This window comes from Bidens hawaiensis, unplaced genomic scaffold (genome assembly GCF_021521415.1).
Source record: "Bidens hawaiensis isolate Kalapana, Puna unplaced genomic scaffold, B.hawaiensis_p1.1 tig00027697_1, whole genome shotgun sequence".
NCBI classification, from domain to species: Eukaryota; Viridiplantae; Streptophyta; class Magnoliopsida; order Asterales; family Asteraceae; genus Bidens; species Bidens hawaiensis.
In genome coordinates, this window is record NW_027494488.1 from 22,062 (window position 1) to 42,696 (window position 20,635).

Consider the following 20,635-nt stretch of genomic DNA (forward strand, 5'->3'; position numbering starts at 1 on the left):
CGGAGTAAGAACGTGATGATCTCGCGGAAATCATCAACACCGCTCGCATCCGGGTCTAATGTGATGTACATGTTATGCCCCGGGAAGAATTGTCGGTTGTTGTCTCCTCCTTCATCACCACCTGCGCCGCCTGCTCCAGCTACAACTGCCATTTCTGCAACAAACAGGCTAAGTTAGATAAACGTCAAGGCAAATCACAAGTTCGCCTGATACAACTTCGCCTCAACTTGAACTTCGCCGGATAACAGTTAAGTACAAAGGGCCAGGCGAAGTTAATGATAACTTCGCCTAACCACAACATCGCCTCATATACTGTTACATAATTAATTATCAGGCGAAGTTAAACCTCAGGCGAAGTTACGGATAACTTCGTCTAAACTGTAACTTCGCCGAATATGAATCGGCAACAGTTCAGTTTTTCAAATGATGTGATTTGGTCAATTTGGAGATCGCAGACTGTTAAACACATGTTTTTGAGACGATCTAGACTATTAATATGATTACGACCACGTGAAAAAGGTTTGAAAATCGGGTGGTTAGGTTTCGAAATACGAGGTCGCGAATCGGGTCGAAACGACCTTTGATTAACGTTAAGGACAATGATTAGATGATACTATCGACACTACACACCTATAACTCGGATTAGAAACTGAGAAAGAAAACACAGATTGATCGATGCTATATGTTCGCTTAGGGTTACGATAAGTTCGCCGGGTTACAGGAAGACAAGTTCGCTGAGTTTTTGAAATAATGAACAGTTTGACCTTAAAACTTCTTTATATAGGGTCAGAGTTATACCGGCGAAGTTATGGATAACTTCGCCTATTGCAGGCGAAGTTATGCACAAGTTCGCCGATATTAAACTTTACAAAACAAACCCCTATAATTAGAACAATTTGCAATTAAGTTATAAAACATCCTTTAAAGAATTAAATGATACGATCAAGACCAAGTAACCAGGTATAACATCAAACAACTACATAAGTAGAAAAATATTTTAACTATAAAGTACACGGGATCAAATTTCAGTCTCGACAGGGACTACCATGTTTTAGAAAAGATCCGAACAGGAATCATACTAATTAAGTGACTGTCACACGGATCCATGTTCAGCTGTATTATGACATAAAGAAACAGGTTGTATATGATGAGCAGTTGAGGCTCTTTGGATACAACAGCAATTGCGCGATTATGGTCTGAATTTCACTCATACTCCTATTTGCATTGATAACACTGCTGCTATTTCAGTAACTAACAATCCCGTAAAGCATAGCAAAACTAAACATATTGACATCCGTCATCATTTTATACGGGATTGTGCTGAGAAGAAACTGATTGTGCTCGAAAAGGTTGATACGTTAGATAATTTCGCTGACTTGTTTACTAAAGCGTTTGACAAAACTCGTTTTCAAAACCTTGTTGAGCTGAATGGGATGATAAATCCCGAGTAACCGTGTTTTTCGTTTTTGTTTAAAAAAAAACGTCACTATCGCTTAGAATTATGTCGGTTGCCTCAGTTTGAAGGACATATTTTCGGATATGTTTGGTCCTCATTTCTACTTGTAGAATATGAGGATAGCCATTAACCAGATAACTGAAAGTGACAGGGGCGGTTTATGATGTGTTTTTATTTTTTCGCTGAAAATTAGTCGATCATACTTAGTTAGAAGGACACATACTTGTATGTGGTCGGTCCAGCTGATCCATTGGATCTTCAGGATAGCCGTTTACCTGAAAACTTCAATTTGATCGGGGCGATTGAAGTTAAAATTTTTCGGGAGATGAAATTATTTTTCAAGTCTACTTCTTCGTAAGAAGTTCCTTTACCATGTTTAACAGAAAATTGATCCAACCTTGGAAAGTGATAGATATATTGATTCTGTGTGCTTAACTAGTGAAGTTATTAGGCCTAAAATACTTTAGAACAGTCATTGTATGTCATGGTAGCTTTTTATGGTGCGTAAAAGTAGAAGTGATACTAACTAAATCTACTCGATTTTACGTGGAAACTCCTTAAGAGTTGTGCAAGTCTCCATATATATCTTTCCGAATGATAGGCAGAAAAGCGATTACCCAGTCATACACGAGCCCGTGAGTGTTCTGATTCCCGTGAAGATAGCGTGTCAAGAAACTGCAGTGATCCAGATTCGGGACTTGCAGTTGTTTACTACTCTGAAGTTGTGTAAATACTTAAAAAAAAAATGTGTGAGTTATTGAGACATTCTAGAGTTCATAAATTAATACTTCTCAATCAAGGTGTAAGAAAGAGAAAGGGAAGAAGAGTCTACAGAGTTGTGTACTTACTAGTTAATCAGACACTACGGGTCGAGGTCAACTCGGGGTGACTTGGGGAAAGCCAAATACGCTTTGAGAATAGATAGGAGGCATCAAAATCTCTGAGTTGTTGCCCATTTAAGTTTTGAGCTTAATTGAACCTAACCCGTATCACAGAAGCGATGAAAACCATTCTAAGTTATTTACCTGCTTACAACCTGTTTCTTTATGTCATAATACAGCTGAACATGGATCCGTGTGACAGTCACTTAATTAGTATGATTCCTGTTCGGATCTTTTCTAAAACATGGTAGTCCCTGTCGATACTGAAATTTGATCCCGTGTACTTTATAGTTAAAATATTTTTCTACTTTATAGTTAAATCTCTTGATCGTATCATTTAATTCTTTAAAGGATGTTTTATAACTTAATTGCAAATTGTTCTAATTATAGGGGTTTGTTTTGTAAAGTTTAATATCGGCGAACTTGTGCATAACTTCGCCTGCAATAGGCGAAGTTATCCATAACTTCGCCGGTATAACTCTGACCCTATATAAAGAAGTTTTAAGGTCAAACTGTTCATTATTTCAAAAACCCCAGCGGGTCCCGTGCTTGGTTTTGGTGATTTGTAACTTGTGATATCAGTGTTACATACCACCTCAACCTTGCTGGTCGATGTATTAAAGTCTCGTCTGTTGGGAGTCCCAACAACATATCCGACTAAAATACCTTCGTCGGCTATTTCACCAAATTTAGAATTTGTCTTTAATATCGAACACGGGGACCCGAATGGTTCGAGACCACTCAAGTTGGGCTTTCTCCCATGCATAAGTTCATAACATGTTTTATTCAATCTTTTAACAGTTAAAACTCTATTAAGGATATAACAGGCTGTTGCAACAGCTTCAGCCCAGAACACCACAGGAAGTTTCGATACAATTGTAGGTTCCCAGCCGGATCTACACGGAATATCTCGTTCTACGTAGGTGCGGAATCCCTACGTAAGACGTTACGAGCGTAGAAGACGATACGAGTTAACACGATCAAACACACGTTACAATAAACAAAGACACGTTGTATTGCAACCGAAAACACGTGATATCAATCACAAACACTGGACAACTCGTTACAACTCGATTAATGAATGAATACAAACCTAGCCGTAACCTAGCAGCTTATAAACACGACAACTTCGCCTAACATGTTTAGGCGAAGTTGTTCCTAACTTCGCTTGTTCCACAAGTTCGCCTATATCAGCGAACTTGTGAGAACTTCGCTTACATCCAAAACACAAATCCAACTAACTCGATTACAGACACTAGACACTGAACTACTGACATCATGTACCAACACTCGGACATTGAGGCGTTGAATCTACGCAAATTCGATCGGTTTCTCTCATGTTTTTACGGTACTGGAACTAGAAAAAACAAAATCAGTATTCAGTCGGTTTTCGTTACGATACTGAAACTAAAACAAAACGCAGTGAATCCACGCGAATTAGGTTTGTTTCCGTCACGTTCGTCACAATATCGTAACTAAAACAAAATAATAAAGGAGATAAAAAACAAAATTGACATTTAGTTAGTTTTCGTTACGTTCATTTATTTTAAACGAATTATTATCATATATTCTTTTTTTAAACGAATTATTATCATATATTCTACCTTTTTCTTTTATCCAAATATATATCTCATTCAAACTTATAAAATTCCCTCCTTCAAGGTAATTGATTTTCCACAATTTTGGAACTTTTCCCTCCTTCTAAAACTCCCTCCATATTCCCGCTAAAACTATGTCACTTCTCCAAAACTCATGTAGGTCACCGGAGCCTCTATTCCTTAATAATTTTGGTTTTATTATTAATCCATTAACTTGAAATATTCGATTAGGTTACATTAAAATATTAGATAGTACATTTTGTTCACTTGTAATATATTATTGTAGCAATCATAAATCAAGTCATTATTGAATTCGTGTGTAAAGGCTTAACAAAATCAAGAAATTGCAATGATATCGTATCATGCTTCATCATCGAAATCGACTCAGGCCCGGGACAATTGGGCCTAACACTGGTAGTTCAGTACCATATTTTCTGTCACGACTCAACTTTAATATTGGATTAGTGTCAAGTTTCATATTAAGTTATGTTATAATAAAACTCTAGGGAATAAGCGTTCTATAAAACATATGTTTTATGACTACAATATCAAGTGCCCTATTATGGTGTATTATAATAATACCGTAATGATTAAGCATCCTATAAAGGTTAAAGTTATAAGACTCAAGTGTCAAGTGTCCTATTAAGTTATGTTATAATAAAACTCTAGCGAATTAGCATTCTATAAAATAGATGTTTTATGACTTAAATATCAAATGTCCTATTATGGTGTATTATAATAACACCACAATGATTAAGCGTCTTATAAATTTTAAAGTTATAAGACCATAGTGTAAAATTTCCTATTAAGTTATGTTCTTATATGATATCAACTAGAAAAGGGTCATATAACAACGAACATTTATGAATTAACTACAAAATGTCATATTAACTTATGTTATAATAAGACCTCCAGTGATCAAGTGTCATATTACATTACTACATAATGGGACACCAACAACTACATGTCTTATAGGTTACTTTATTAAGATTTAGTTTTTAAATGTCTTATTAAGTTATATGATAATAGGACCCCAAAGAATCATCCATCATATTAAATAACTTTTTAGGACACCGGTTTTGTAGCGTATATTATAAAAGGACCTTAAATGTTCATTTGTCCTAATAAATAGATTTTAGGACCCTATTTTACAAGCGTCCCACACAGAAGTTCCTAAAAAGCCCTTTTTGTTGTAGTGCCGATTATATACCTAGCATAACCTTTAGACTTTATGTTTGTGACATAAATGTGTTCGGAAAATTTTAATTGAGTTATTAGATTTTTTTAGAACGACTTTCTTGTGTGTTAGAGTTTATGTTTGTGACATCCATATCGAGGTTTGCCTTTATGAATAAATATGCAAATACCTTATTGTTATATTCTAATTTTCAAAATTATTTTGGACGGGTTTACCCAACAGGCTATTTTAGTCAAAACTCGATAGATAACCCGAAACCTAATGGGTATCCCCGAAATCCGACGAGTAGTTACCTGATGGGGATTAGGACGGGCTATGCTAATCGGGTATGAGTTTGAGAATACTTAAACCAAGTCCAAACCCGGCCCATTATCATCCCTAATTATAGGCATAATTTTATAATAAAATGTGAGTTTGAAGATTTATTCTTTTTGAATAAGTGAATTCGAACCAACTTGTTTGTTAGACTGGAGAGCTACAAAATTGGGGGATTTTAGATAGGTGGCGCCTCGTTAACATACGAGCAATTTTCATTTTAGGGGGTGTAATGGTCATGTTATTATTATATTATTATTTTCGTTCATCACTAGATGACAAGTTCATGCCCCCCCTCCCTATCGCCCCACTTATTTTGGGTTGGGGGGGGGGGGGTGTTACCACCGGGAATTGCCCAACATCGTCTCATTACGTATAGCTAGAGGTGTACAAAAAAAACTGGTTTGGGACCAGCTGTTGACCAACCCGGCATTGTACACCTCTACGGCTCTACATATATAAGTTATAATTCGAGTATCCTTTATGTGGGCTGGGCTGGCTGCCGTCTTAAGAATTCTCAAATTTTTGGTCCGGGCTGATCCAACCAAACCCAACAGCACACTTTAAACCCGAGAATACATGGCATGGCAAACCAATTTTTGAAAAACTTTTCCTAAAATTATTTGGGTTACTTATAACCCAATTAAACCTAAGTATATTTTGGATAGTTAGTTAAACCAAACAAACCTAATTGATTCATTTCGATTTTGATGTACGGTGCATCGTTTTGATATATACTATGTCTGTGATATTTAGACTCAATCCTCATGTCTAGAACGGTGGCTTGTCTGCTGTTGTTTAGCTTGCAAATTATGATGTATTGTAACTATTGTTGCAACAGTAAAATGCTTTGATAAGAGTAATGTCAGCCCGATCTGTATATTTTCCGCTAACACTAGCAAAGGAGTCGAAAAAGCGGGCACGTGAAAGTAACCATACTAAAAAACCTATAATTAATTGACACGAAACTGATATAACCAATAACCAGAACTAGCAGAAGACGCATCGCCTCCTCGAAAGGAGGCTAAGGAGTAATCACATTTCACAAAGCTCATGTGCCAGTTTAGACCCATTTACTTATGAACAGATGGATTAGAGCCGTGTGCTATTTCTAACGTCTCAAATGCCTTCTGCGTTTACACTTATATTTGCTGCAAGTACCATAAATATTAAATATAGTTACAAGATTATGATTCTAGCATCACTTCACCAAGAAATCATTCGTTTATTTTCATCAAGTGCCCATGCATCATAAGACATCGAACGATTGAACCCTTAACTACACGATTTTCATAAACCATTTTTAAAAACCTTATTATTAGATATTGTATTAGAGCGTAACTTAGAGAAAACCTAACGAGCTTAACCCTAATACAATATCTACTACCTAGAAACTACCAACATTGTTCATGTCACCAACAACACTTGATATAAACATGTCTTTTGTGTTCCGCTTAAAGCAATTGTTGTGTATCTCACCTTGCTTGCCAGTCAACACATTCATTTGGCCCATCGTCACCATCACATCAACAAACTTCTCGAAAAACAACGTTTGATTACCTGCAAAGCTAGTTACAATGGCTCGGGTGCGTTTGTTAGTGTACAAATCTTGGTCTGTTCCAAGAACTCCTTGTTTGTTCACGAGATTGACAAAGTACTTGTTATCAAACACTTTTGGAGACTTAACATCCAAGAACGTGGTGGCATTGGTGGTAGCGGTTGGACAAGCGTCTTTAAGGGTGCTGGCGAAAGGTTTGTCCATGGTTGTGTCTTGTGTAGGGTAAAGACGTTGTGTGAAGGATGTGCAATGGGTGTCACCGATGGTGTGGGCCCCAGACATGGCCACAACATCGGTGGTGTCAAAGTTTTTGGCGGCAAGGTTAGTTAGTAGGGTATTGACTGGGACAAATGGTGATGGAAGATCGGCAAGGGTTACATTTCTTGTGGCAAATGTGAGTCCATCTCTTCGACCTAGAGGAACATTATACTTTGGACCACCGGTCTAATACGTACCAAACAAAAGTATGTTAAATTAGGTAAATCACTAGTTTGAGACCCGTGTACTACACGGGTGGTTCTTGAAAATACAATATTTAATAAATAATCAGTATACAAGAAACAATAAACCCGTTAAACACTATTAATACAATTTTAAAGTAAGATTATAAATATCAATTTTTTTGAAAAATATAGGAAGTAAATATTAAATTAACAAATTTTGAAAGATAAATTTTAAGAATGATAACTATTATTTTATTATTATAAATTTATTAAAAAATGTGAGGTTTAATGTGAGAGTTACATGTGACAAAACTTGTAGCTTTTTATTAGAAAATATAGATTTGTTAAAATATATATGTATATTCTTGTGTGTCCACGTATTCACGGCATTTTATATTGTTGTTTATTGAGTAAATTACAAGGATGGTCCTTATGGTTTGTAACAAATTACGGATTTGGTCTTTAGTTACAAATTCTTTTAACGGTTCCTTAGATTCTACCCTTAACATGCCAATTTTAACAATGAATGAAAAGGTTTACCAAAACGATAGAGTCACGTGCAACAATGGTAGTGATATCTGAACACGAGACACTACCCGCACCACATTCTTTGTGAACCCTACGACGAAGATCCTCAATGACATCAAACCCCCTCAAACGTAGGTTTGGTGGCGCTGTTTTCTCACTATCAAGAGGTCCGCTTGCTGATCCATCCAATAGTACCGAGCCATCACAACCCTGATAGCATCATTATCATTATATATGTGGAAACGAACACTACAAATTCTATTTAAGGCATATATATATAACTCATTTAACTCGTTACTATTGCGCTTTTTATTGGAGTAACATTTAGATAATATATATGCTTTTATATATTGTTTAAAATTACTAACATATAAATATACCTGAACAAAGTAATCATGAAAATGAACTCTCAACAAAGAAGCAGCAAGACCAACATCCTTCTTGATCACCTTCTCCATTTGCTTTCTAATAATTGATTCCAACTTTGGACACTTACTTTCATAGAATTTCCAAGAAAGCCCCTTCACCAATGGATGTTTTTGTGCTTTTAAACCATGCAAATGCATTACCATCACGACCAGCACACCCACACCCAATGCAAATGTGTGAAAGGGCAATGATGTCATTTTAGAACCACCCATTGATGAATACTATGGTATTCTTGTTTTGGTGTTCAAACCTACAAAACACATGGACTACATATAGCTGAAAAAGTTTCCTAAAAGCCCCTGATGTTTGAACTATTAGCTTTTTAGTTCCTTAAAGTTTAGAGTGGTGCATTAAATGTTGAGTGATGTAGTCCATGTGGATTCTCCCATATTACATGCATGTGTTTAGGGTCTTGGCCGGTCATCTTTGACGTTTGTGTTTGACACACTACATAAAATATTATATGATGAATTTTTATGTCTTTTATTTATAAAATAACAAAAAATATATATAGTTAGTATAATATAATACCAATAGTCTATACTCTTCAGTGGGTGATCCAAAGTTAAACGTTTAAATCCCCTCTAGTATAGGTCTCGGTTTTGAGTCCAACTAGCTTCCAATAGTTTCCTACTATAATCCATTAAAGGCCATATAACAAGTATAAGTTATATTTTACCCGACATCGCGTATTAGCGCGATACTGATGGGGCCCTTTGAGTTTTCGGAGTAAAAAAATTATATTGAAAAAAAGTATTATATTCTTCTAAAAGAAAATTGAAAAAAAAGGAATTAATACTTTTAGCTAAGGAAGTGCTATATTTAGAACTTTTAAGAAAACAATGGTGAAAGTTGATATGTCGATGGTCGTTGAATTATTAAATTGTCGTTAACAATTTTAGTCCCTACAGTATTTGCTAGTCTCCATGTTTAGTTAATAAGTTTCTTTGTTGATATATAAGTTGTTTTCTTCATGTTTACATTTATATTTTTAAATATTTTGTTTACAATTTATCTACCTTTTACCTAGTTTGTGTAAAAAAACCTGATAATTTTTCATTTACGTATCAAATTTCGTCTTGCAAATGCGCTGTGTTCATTAATGTGCCCCTGGGCGGCAAATGGGTTGGGTTGGGTCGAAACGGGTCATGGGTCGGAACATGTTAGGGTCGAAATGGGTTAGGGTCGGAATGAGTCAATTAAAAAAAGGGTTGTTTTGGTTCGGATCGGAACGGGTTAGGGTCAACAGGTTCGGGTCAGAACAGGTCCAGTTCGGAATGGGTCAAGGTCGGAACGGGTCAAAACGGGTTTCGGATCGGTTTTATTTATTTATTTATTTTTTAATAAGGACAACAGAGGAATTAAATGTTTTAGTTTTTTTTACTTTTTCGTTTTTTAATTATATTTTGAGAAACGTTTTAGGGTCTCTCTAAAAATTCAAAAGAATTAATAAAAAATCATAACTCAAAATATAAATCAAAAACGAAAAAAGTTAAAAAACTAAAACGTTTCCTTCGTTGTCCTCGTTAAAAAAATAAATCGAGAAATGAATCGAAACCAAAAAGTCAATGAAAACGAAACTAGAAACCAAAACTGAACTAAATTGACCGAAACCGGAAAAATAGATCAAAATGAAACTAAAAAACTGAAACCGAATAGAAACGAAACTAATCAAACCGACTAAAACAAAACAAAAAATCGAAAACGAATCCGAAATCGACGAAAAAGAAACAAAGAAACTGAAACCCAACCTGTCCGGTGCGAAAACTCGTGTCGGCTCGAAACCTGATTCGAGCCAAAACCTAAACCGAATTTGTTCCAATCCAAAACCTAAACCGAAATCGTTCCAATCCAAAACCTAAACTGAACTCGTTTCAATCCAAAACCTAAACCGAATTCGTTCCAATCCAAAACTTAAACCGAACTCGTTCCGAAGCCCGTTTCAATCAGAGTTGCCGCTTTTCCTTAAGACACTAACACACATCGACCCATTTCTTTAAATTTATCGGCCCATTTTGACCTGAAAATAAGGTGAAATTTCAAGTGACCCATTTGACCCATCTTATTAAAATCTATGACCCAAACTAACCCATATGATTTTTAAAACAATCCAAATTGATCTATTAGAAGTGGTTTGGGTCACGATTGTCACCTCTATGTACGCTATTGTATGCATATTTGACGCATTTTAATTAGGGTTTAGGGTTTCAATTCACTGATATTACCATTGATAATGTGTTGTTTCATTTCCTGAATAAATTTCTATAAGATAATTATGGGCGATGAATATATATATCTTTTTTATTTCAAATTTTCTATGTTGAATATTAAGGTGAAAATAAAAATTAATATAAATTCAATTAAAAACTAATAAAAATAATATGACCAAATTGTTGAATAATATATCAAAGAATATGACCAAGATATCCTTAGAATATGTATGTCTTATCTTTATATTGGGGCCTAATAAATATTATTCAACGATGTTTAATATAAGAAACAAATTGTTATGAATCAACATTAAGATTCAAGTATTCACAAAAAATAGACCAGGGACTAAACTCACAAAATCAGAAATACTCCAGGGACTAATTTTAAAAATCATTCATTAAATGTAGCACCTGCGATCCAACCGGAAGATGAAGGATGAAATTTATTTTTAATTCGTTATTTTTCATAAAATTGTACATATTTTAATTCTTTACTTTATAAGTTTGCACATTGAATAGATTTTCGAGTTATTTGGATTTTTTGAACATGGACATATATTTTGAAAGTAAACGTGAACTTAATTCGAAAAACTAATCCTAAGCAATAAATCAACTAAAAATGCAATATTAATCATTATAATAATACACCAACAATCACCCACTCATCAATATACCTAAACATAGTTTAACTTGATGGGTATATAGCCGTATAGGTACTCGGTGAGTCGGTGATGATCATATACGTGCATAGTCTTTTCGGTTCCTTACATCATCTTTTCATTTATGATATATATGGAGAAATAATCCATTTTGATATTTCAACAAAAGTAAAATCATATGCATTTAAAATAGCTGGAATATAAAATTTACTTGTGGTTTCTTCTCGGGTGGTGCTCAAGTTCGAATCCCTACTTGGCTGCTTACGTACACGCTTTAGAATATGTGCAACTCCACTGTAATTAAGGGGATTCGAACTTAGGTAAGGTGAGTTGTATACGGGTGGTAAGTATTTCAAAATCCTCTAAAAACCGTTACACTTGGCCGTTCAAATAAAAAACAAAAAGAAAATAAAGACTAAAAATATTCAAGTATTTATGCTTCCGTATATGAACTAATTAAACCAGTAATCTCAGTTATTTGGTCATATTGCAATTTGCAAATGTAGTCATCAAATTGCAAAAATTAAAACGTTAGAACGCACTATTTGAAAAAAACGTAAGTTCGTTGGTCCCCCAAAATATTATAGGAATAATTTGTTTTGTTCCAGAAATATAAACATAATCAAAATACCTTAACTTTAATCAAAAATATAACGTGACCGGTTAACCAGTTAGTTAAATGTGTGAGTTAATTAAAAGAAGAATAACAAAAACAAAATAAATAAATTTTAAAAGTAATAAAAGACTTAAAAAACAAAAAGAATTAAAAAATAATATATAAGTAAGTTGTCTTTTTAGCTAATGACATTTAAATTTGTTTGTGATTTTGGACTTTTTGGCTGACCAGTAACTTCATCCATTATTCGTAAGATAATGGATGGAGTTAGTCTAAAAGACCAAAACCACGTTTAAAATTAAACATTAGGGGTTCATTCAAAACCACAGTTTACTCTATATTTTAATATATTAATAAACATGTGAGACATTGTGAGTATGTGATCTAATTTTTAAGCTTAAAGCCCAATACTATTAGCTTCACTTAAAACCCAACTTGAACAACCTAGGCCTAAGTGCCTAACCCTGTTGTGATTTAGCCTAGACGTTTTTGTATATTCATTTTAGGTGTTTATTGACATGTTTATTTTTTAAGATAGTTAACTAAATACATTAAATTAGTTGACGTCATACATTTAGTTCACTTACAAAAACACCCATGATATCAAGAGGCTTTTTTATTATTGATTTCTTAAAATTAAATTACAATGAGAATACAATCTGAATATATAGAGAATTGCAATTATCTAAACATATAAAATAATAATTGGAGGCTGTCAATTAAGAAGGAAATGGAAACTGGATATTTGGTCTTCTAATTTCACGGGATATGATGCAACCGTCCACCAATTTCGCTGATCCCGATATATTTTCAATATTTTCTTTTAACACTCCCCCTCAAGTTGAATAGTGGGATTTCCAAAATTCAACTTGCTCAGACATTCGTATAGGGTTCCTTTATTAACAGCCTTTGTTAAGATATCAGCAAGTTGATCTTCGGACCGAACGAACGGAAGTGAAATGATCCCCGCTTCCAACTTTTCTTTGATGAATTGTTCGATCATGTTGTACTGGATTTTCTGAAATTTGAATGGCTGCTTCATCATCACTCCAAATTTTGCTAGTTTCTTGTGGAGGATATCCTATCTCAGTTAAGAGTCTTCAAATTCAAAGCACTTCAGTTATCCTCCTCGCAATTCCTCGGAATTCAGCTTCTGCACTTGAAATAGCAACCACCTTCTGTTTCTTGCTTCTCCACGTAACAAGATTTCCACCAACCAAAGTAAAGTAGCCTGATGTAGATCTTCGGTCACCTTTATCCCCTGCCCAATCTGCGTCGGTATATAATTGAGTTTCAAGGTGTCCATTTGGTTTAAACAAAACTCCATGCCCTGCTGTTCCTTTGAGATACCTTATAATTCTTACGACTGTTTCCATGTGAGCCTTTTGGGGTTGATGCATAAATTGACTGACTACTCCCACAGCGTATGCTATATCTGGTCGAGTGTGTGATAAATAAATCAGTTTTCCTACTATTCGTTGGTATCTTTCTTTGTCGGCTAGATCTCCCTCTTTTTCCATGTATAACTTCTGACTTGCAATCATTGGAGTGTCTGCTGGTTTGCAATCAATCATGCCGGTTTCTGCTAATAGATCAAGGACATACTTCCTCTGGCACATGAAAATCCCATGTTTTGATCTCAGTATTTCAATCCCAAGGAAATATTTGAGTCTCCCTGGGTCTTTCATCTCAAATTCTGTGAACAAACTTTTCTTTAGTTTGGATATTTCTTTTTTGTCATCCCCTGTAATAATCATGTCATCAACATAAATTATTAAACATGTTGTAAGGTTGCCTCTTTTTTTGAGAAATAATGTATGATCTGAGTTACTCTGCATGAACCCATAGTTTTTCATGGCTACGGTGAATTTTCCAAACCATGCTCTAGGGGATTGTTTTAAACCATAGAGTGATTTCTTTAGAAGGCAAACTTCCCTTTCCCCAAACTCGTTCGTGAATCCATGTGGAGCTTCCATATAGACTTCTTCTTTTAATTCTCCATGTAAGAAAGCATTCTTTACATCAAATTGGTGTAATGGCCATCCTTTATTTGCTGCAACAGAACAAAGAACTCTGATTGTGTTAATTTTTGCAACCGGGGAAAAGTTTCAGAGTAATCAATTCCATATGTTTGTGTATAGCCTTTAGCTACAAGCCTCGCTTTGTATCTTTCAATTGTACCATCGGGCTTGTACTTGATTGTAAAAACCCACCGACACCCAACAGCTTTCTTTCCATGTGGCAAGACACGTTTTTCCCATGTGTTATTTTTTGTGAGAGCTTCCATTTCTTCCTCCATTGCCTTTTTCCATTTAATAGACTTTAAGGCTTGTTCAGTATTAGCAGGGATCTCATCAGAGTACATAGATGCAGCAAACGCCTTAGCTTCCTCGGATAGGTTTCCTTTGGCTATATTAGCCATTGGATATCTACTTCCTCTGGACTCCTTTTCCGGGGAATACCTCTTCGGTGGAACTCCCCGATTTGCTCTTGGTGGCAATACATATCTCTCAGATGTCTCTTCTTGTTCTTGCAAATGTTCATTATCTTCTCCTCGAGTATCTTCTTGAGTGTCAAAAAACTCTTGTTCCTGTATATTCTCACCTTGACTTGATGTGTCAGTTTCAATGGGATTGGTTGTAGGAGAAGAATGAGTATTACTTACCTCGGGTATCAGGTTGGGAGCAGTTTGGGAGACACTGATGTTTGGATCTTGAAGTTGTGTGGAGGGGTGAGACTCGTCTGGGGTACTGTGGCTCCTTCTTTCTTCATATGTAACATATGTCAACCAACTTAGTGTGTCAAGACATTCCCTCTCCCCCTGACTACTCTGTTGGGAGGCATAATAGTACTCTGTTTCAAGAGAGTCACAATTCATAGTTGTGAACATGTGACGGGTTTTTGGGTTGTAACATCGGTATCCTTTTTTATTCATTCCATATCCAAAAAGACACATTTTTCAGCACATGGATCAATTTTACTTCTGTGTGATTTTGGTATGTGAACAAAGGCGGTGCATCCAAAGACTCGTGGCTTGAGGGTAAGAACGGAAGGAGGGTTGGTGTATTCAGTAAGAACTTGCAATGGAGTTTTTGGTTTCATAGTTTGAGTGGGAAGTCGGTTAATGAGATACGCAGCTGTGGCGAGTGCTTCTGGCCAAAAAAACTTTGGAACGTGTGATTCTATTAAAAGGGCCCGAGTTATTTCTAATAAGATACGTTTTTTCCGTTCTGCGACACCATTTTGTTCTGGAGTATGGGGACAAGTGGTTTGATGAATTATCCCTTTGTTTTGAAAAAAACGTTTCATTTCAGAATTAACAAATTCTCCTCCATTTTCGGATCTAAAAACCTGAATGTTTTTCTGAAATTGGGTTTGGATCATGGTGTAGAAAAAAATAAATTTATCAAGAACTTCAGATTTACTTTTTAATAAATACACCCATGTCATTCGTGTGCAATCATCCACGAATATAACAAAAAAAAACGAAAATTCTGACCTCCAATAATTGGAGCAGGACCCCACACATCTGAGTGGATTAATGAAAAAGGAGAATCAACCCTTGTATTATTTGGTTTGAATGTCTTACGATGACTTTTGGCTAACACACAAGTTTCGCAATGTGACTTACAATTGGAAGGAAATAATTTAGGAAATAGAACATGTAAATAACCTGTAGATGGATGCCTTAGTCTTCTATGCCATAACCATGTTTCTCGTTCTACGGTTCCATGAGAAAGCATTACAATACCATTTTGAGTCACCTCATCCACATAATACAACCCTTGTCTTTTAGTGCCACGCCCAATTATTGCTCCCGTCCTGATATCCTGTAAAATACAAAAAGTGGGTTGCATAAGAACTGTGCAATTTAACTCTTTTGTTACATGGCTTATTGACAGGAGTTTGTGTGATAGGGCGAGTACATAAAGACAATTTGAAAGCTTAAGTGTCGGTGAAATTTCTATAGTCCCCTTTTTTTTACAAGCATCTTCTTTCCATTTGCCGTGTATATATAAGACTTTGTTGGTTTAGTTGGCGTAGCAAAATCTGATAGATCATAAGTCATGGTATCTGTTGCTCCGCAATCAAAATCCATGACACTTCCCGTCTCCTACTGTAATTTTGAGCCATATTTGCCACACTACCACTAATAGACTTATATTTACAATTTTTAAAACTCTTTTATAAAGGAAATAAAAGTTGTTGCTTTAATATTTTAGAATCTATAGGGTCCATTTTGGAAATATTGCACAAATAAGATGGGAGTTTCGAGACATGTGGTCTCTCACCCCCTGTACCTGTACTCATTTGAAAGGAGTCATCTCCTTCTTCATCATAAGAGGCCGCCGCCACCGCCCCAAATCCGGTGGGATTTTTCCGGTCAGTGCTAGTATCAACGTTCTCTTTTCTCGCGGTAACAGACGCTTTGCCTTTTTCCGGTCCAGATTTCTTGGTACCCTTTTTGTGGCCATCGTCCCACCAATCGGGGAAGCCGACAAGACAGAAACATTGCTCTTTGGTATGTCTTGATTTACCGCAGTGATCACATGTCAGGTGTGATTTATCTTCTTTGATTGACGGTCCATTCCTTTTTCCTTCAAACCGACGGTGAGCTTTTGTTGCGAGTCCTAATCCTTCTGCTTCAGTTACAACTAAACCCGTTGCTATGCCCTGCGAATCGTTAGTAGTTGCTCCTAGTATGTTCTGGTGAGCGGCTTCTTTACGAACAGCGGCGTAGGCCGCCTCCGCAGACGGAAGAGGATCTAGCCGGAGAATTTCCCTTTTAATGGGTTCGTATTTCCGGTCAAGGGCATTTAAAAACTGAAAAAGTTTTTGTTCTGACCTAATTCGTGAGTATGTCTTGATGTCTTCTGGACACCTCATGGGATTTGGATCAATTCGGTCAATCTCTCCCCATACCCCCTGTAATACGATCCAAAAATCTTCAAGAGGGGTATCATTCTGTTTGATGTCGTTAGCCTTGACATGAAGATTGAAGGTCTGTAATTTGTCTCTTCCGCTGCTGTAGATGACCACCAAGGCGTCCCACAACATTTTTGCAGTGGGATACTCGGTTAGGTTTCCTGCGAGTGCGGGTTCGATATTTTGAATAAGCCATGAAAACACAATTATATTTTCTTGTTCCCACTGCTCATAATCTTCACTTGTTTGATTTGGAGGATCTGAGGTAAGGTGGGATAACAGGGTTTTGGATTTTCCGCCTATGGCGACTCGGATCATCCGGGTCCATAATGCGTAGTTTTGGCTGTTGAGTTTGGGGTTAATTTGTAGATTATCAGATAGTTTTGGGTTATGAGACTGATTTAGGTGGTTTTTTAACAGATTTGCGAGTTGTAATGACAAATCGGAACCCGAGTTACCGTCTCCGGACATGGTATAGCTCGGATTGGGTTTATTGATTTGAGGAGGCATGAAAATCAAACGGTATATGATGAGCAATCCTGCTCTAATAACATGATATCAAGAGGCTTTTTTATTATTGATTTCTTAAAATTAAATTACAATGAGAATACAATATGAATATATAGAGAATTGCAATTATTTAAACATAGAAAATAATAATTGGAGGCTGTCAATTAAGAAGGAAATGAAAACTGGATATTTGGTCTTCTAATTTCACGGGATATGATGCAACCGTCCACCAATTTCACTGATCCCGGTATATTTTCAATATTTTCTTTTAACAACCCAAACCTTTAACGTGTCTACTAAATAATGGAAGAACAAAATGAACTATAATTTATAGAAAAACAACGATAACTAGATTGATTACTATAACTTATTTTTTCAAATAAAACACGTTTAATTTCATAAACATTATTTTCATTAATGCTAACACAGAAGTTTAAGTAAACATGAGTTACACACTAGCTAACAATCACGCAAATTAAATAATGAGATGTTCATTGCGTGTTTGTGTTTATTTCTCTGGTCATAGTCTCACTATTTGGAGTGAAGCTAGATGCACGTAATCCACTAGTTTCATACTTTGACCAAGCAAAGTCAAACCCTGCCTGTCAAAGGTTGATCTCATAATGTTTGCTATGGTTTGAAGAACCTTTTGTTGGTTAGATATAATTCCATGTACATATGTTTAAAATACATAAACTAGGAGGGCGCCTACGACTTCATACACCCTTAATTGCTTCCGGAAACAATCCTCCCCCAACACGAACACCACTGTCATCGCCGCTGCTACAACCCTCACTGACATCACTCACCACCATACCTTGCTCAACCTCAATATCTGCCATGGAAAACCAAAGGTTATATATTGGGAAATTTTGTGTAGGCTATGGATATGCTTTGTACTATATTTGTAAAAGAAATTGTGGTGTGATTTTTGTTCAATAATCACACTTTTCTTCAAATGTGAGGCACAACTTCACACTTATGTTTTAAGTGTTATGTATAAGGTACAATATGATACCTTTAAGTGTTCTTCTCTTTAATTTTATTGAGTTCAGCACGCGATTGATTCAATTGTTTTGGCATCCCATTGTGATGGTGTTCTTTTAGTACACACGCCACAACCATGTTAGGGGTTGTGTTTTTCACCTTTCGTTCAATACCCAGGTCCAATTACGATGCTCACGGAGGACACGTTGCACATCGTCCCTATTGACTCATTGTATCAGAATGAATTTATTGTGACATTGTACAAAGATTCATATATGATAATAATAATAATTTTACAAGTAGTGGTCTTGGATTGCTTTAAAACTTTTAAATTAATTACCATTAATAAAACTGAAAGTTTCCTTTTTATGATTTTATCAAACCATAGAAGTAATTAATATATGGTAAGGATATTTTCAATATACCGTCCTAAAGGAATGTGTAATTCTCATTGATTCTTCCCAACTCAATACAATGAATATATATACAAACTATATCCCATATTTTAGGGATAGATCTCCAACTAAATACAAGATTGAAGAGGTAGGTCCCAGCAGAGGTGGTTAGGACCCGCAAGACTCCCTTAAAGGAGACGTCTGCGCAGTTGAACACGCAAGGCTCCTTAAACGGACGTCTGCGCAGTTGAACCCGCAGACTTCACCATAGGGACGTCTGCGCCGCGACCTACCAGACCCGCAGGACCCACCACGCTCAGAGTTGTGACGACCTCACATGCGGTACGCAAGCTGGTCCCGCAGGAAATGCCTCCCTATGGTTTCCAAGTATCCACCTGTTCCCGCAGGTGCGGATACCCGCCATTAGGGACTGGCCACCCGCGCAGCATGGCTACACGCAGAAGGCTCCAACTCGTAATAATTCAGTAGTCACCTGAAGAAGGAATGAGCAAAGCCGGGAACATTCCCGCATAAAGGCGGGAGGGGGAAAACTCCCGCCTAAATGAGCCGGTCCGTATAATAATGGAGGATCTTTTGTGTGACACCTGACGAGGTATGGACAAAAGATCTGACCAACGATACGACAGCTCACTGTCAGCAGCATGGCAACACGCCACAGCACTGTGACCATTAGCCGCCGCCTGCTCACCAACTTCTGCCATACCACGTGCCTAGCCTGTAGTTGGTGGAAAAGGAAAAGTGAACAGCACGCCTGGTCACTGTCAGCCGCTACCTATCCACCAATTACCAGCAGAGCACGTGCGTAGGCCACAGTTGGCAGAGTAATAGGCCGGCTAAACCTCCTTGGAAACCCACATTCGGCTATAAAAGACATCAAATGGTAATATCATTTCATCATCTAATATCTTATATAATTTACCTGATAACTGCTCTAAGTATTAATAATATACTTTATATTCAAAGAGTAATATAGACTGATTCTCACGCCGGAGGGTGGTCACAAGGAGGAACCCCCCCCTTTCTTAGTGACGAGCTCACGGTGTCTGTTTTGCAGGTTATCGGAAGAACCATCTTGCCGGAATTAACCCCTCGTGGGAAACGTCTATCTAACCCTCAGGTTACTCGTAATCTGTCGGGGTTCGACTGGTGTTTCTTCATTGGCGCCATCCGTGCATAAAGCTAGAACTTTATTTTTCTCCAGTTTTTTCAAAAACTTCTGGAAAGATGGTTAAGGATACTCCGGTCCCGAAACCGAGTAACCAAGAGACTCCGGTAACTACAACCCCAGCTATAAGGGGGAATACCGAGTACACAAACTTTACGAACACTACCCCAGCTACCCAAGCCGGGGCAAGTGAAGTAAATAATCAGACACTGGGATTCACCGATACCCAGTTAGAAAATCAACAGACGAGGCTCCCCTGCCAAACACTCGATGAGGTTAAAGAGTGGGCCGAAGCACGTCAAAAAGAGTTCCAAGCTGAGTTGGATGAACGTTTACGTTCACTCCAACAAGTGGAAGAACTCGAGTATGACGATGCTTCGGAGGAATCCGAGGAAGACGCGAACCCTCGTCATAGGGCGAAAGGGAAGCGTAAAGAAACGGATTCCCAACCGAGAAGGCGTTTTGGAGAAGCATTCAGTCCAATAAACGTGGGCAACAGCCCACGGGACTTCTCCAAAACATTCACGCCAACTGCGGCAAGGGCGGGAACGTCCAAATTCGCAAGGGACATTGCGGAAGCAATCGCCCCGAGAAGTGCCAAGCAAATGTCCAACATAGGCACGTACGATGGTATTTCTGACCCTGACGATCACTTGAACAGATTCATCGCGGGGGCGACCGTCAGTAACTGGACGGAACCCACGTGGTGTTATATGTTCCAAATGACGCTGGTCGGGGCA

At 37.0% G+C, this 20,635-nt stretch overlaps 2 protein-coding genes across 2 annotated transcripts; both read right to left on the bottom strand.

Annotated features, from left to right (window-relative positions):
- Positions 1-6,581: 6,581 nt before the first annotated feature.
- Positions 6,582-8,618, bottom strand: LOC143575770 (peroxidase 12-like). The gene is made up of 3 exons (XM_077060059.1): positions 8,358-8,618; positions 7,990-8,187; positions 6,582-7,450 (listed from the first exon to the last, which is right to left on the bottom strand). The coding sequence occupies exons 1-3, from the start codon at positions 8,616-8,618 to the stop codon at positions 6,836-6,838; spliced, it is 1,074 nt and encodes a 357-aa protein (XP_076916174.1). The 3' UTR covers positions 6,582-6,835.
- Positions 8,619-13,908: 5,290 nt separating this feature from the next.
- LOC143575764 (uncharacterized) lies at positions 13,909-17,288 on the bottom strand. The gene is made up of 3 exons (XM_077060053.1): positions 16,170-17,288; positions 15,565-15,721; positions 13,909-14,744 (listed from the first exon to the last, which is right to left on the bottom strand). Exons 1-3 carry the CDS (start codon positions 17,286-17,288, stop codon positions 13,909-13,911), a joined length of 2,112 nt encoding a protein of 703 aa, XP_076916168.1.
- Between the last annotated feature and the right edge of the window lie 3,347 nt (positions 17,289-20,635).

What these genes read in the sequence shown, in the direction of transcription:
- LOC143575770 (XM_077060059.1), bottom strand. Translation starts at nt 8,618, where the DNA reads ATGGGTGGTTCTAAAATGACATCATTGCCCTTTCACACATTTGCATTG. An exon ending in TTCATGATTACTTTGTTCAG is followed by an intron (nt 8,188 to 8,357) that starts GTATATTTATAT and finishes TGATGCTATCAG; the next exon opens with GGTTGTGATGGCTCGGTACT. An exon ending in CACGTGACTCTATCGTTTTG is followed by an intron (nt 7,451 to 7,989) that starts GTAAACCTTTTC and finishes GGTACGTATTAG; the next exon opens with ACCGGTGGTCCAAAGTATAA.
- LOC143575764 (XM_077060053.1), bottom strand. Translation starts at nt 17,288, where the DNA reads ATGTCCGGAGACGGTAACTCGGGTTCCGATTTGTCATTACAACTCGCA. An exon ending in CAGGGGGTGAGAGACCACAT is followed by an intron (nt 15,722 to 16,169) that starts GTCTCGAAACTC and finishes TGTATTTTACAG; the next exon opens with GATATCAGGACGGGAGCAAT. An exon ending in ACTAAGGCATCCATCTACAG is followed by an intron (nt 14,745 to 15,564) that starts GTTATTTACATG and finishes CTCTTGAAACAG; the next exon opens with AGTACTATTATGCCTCCCAA.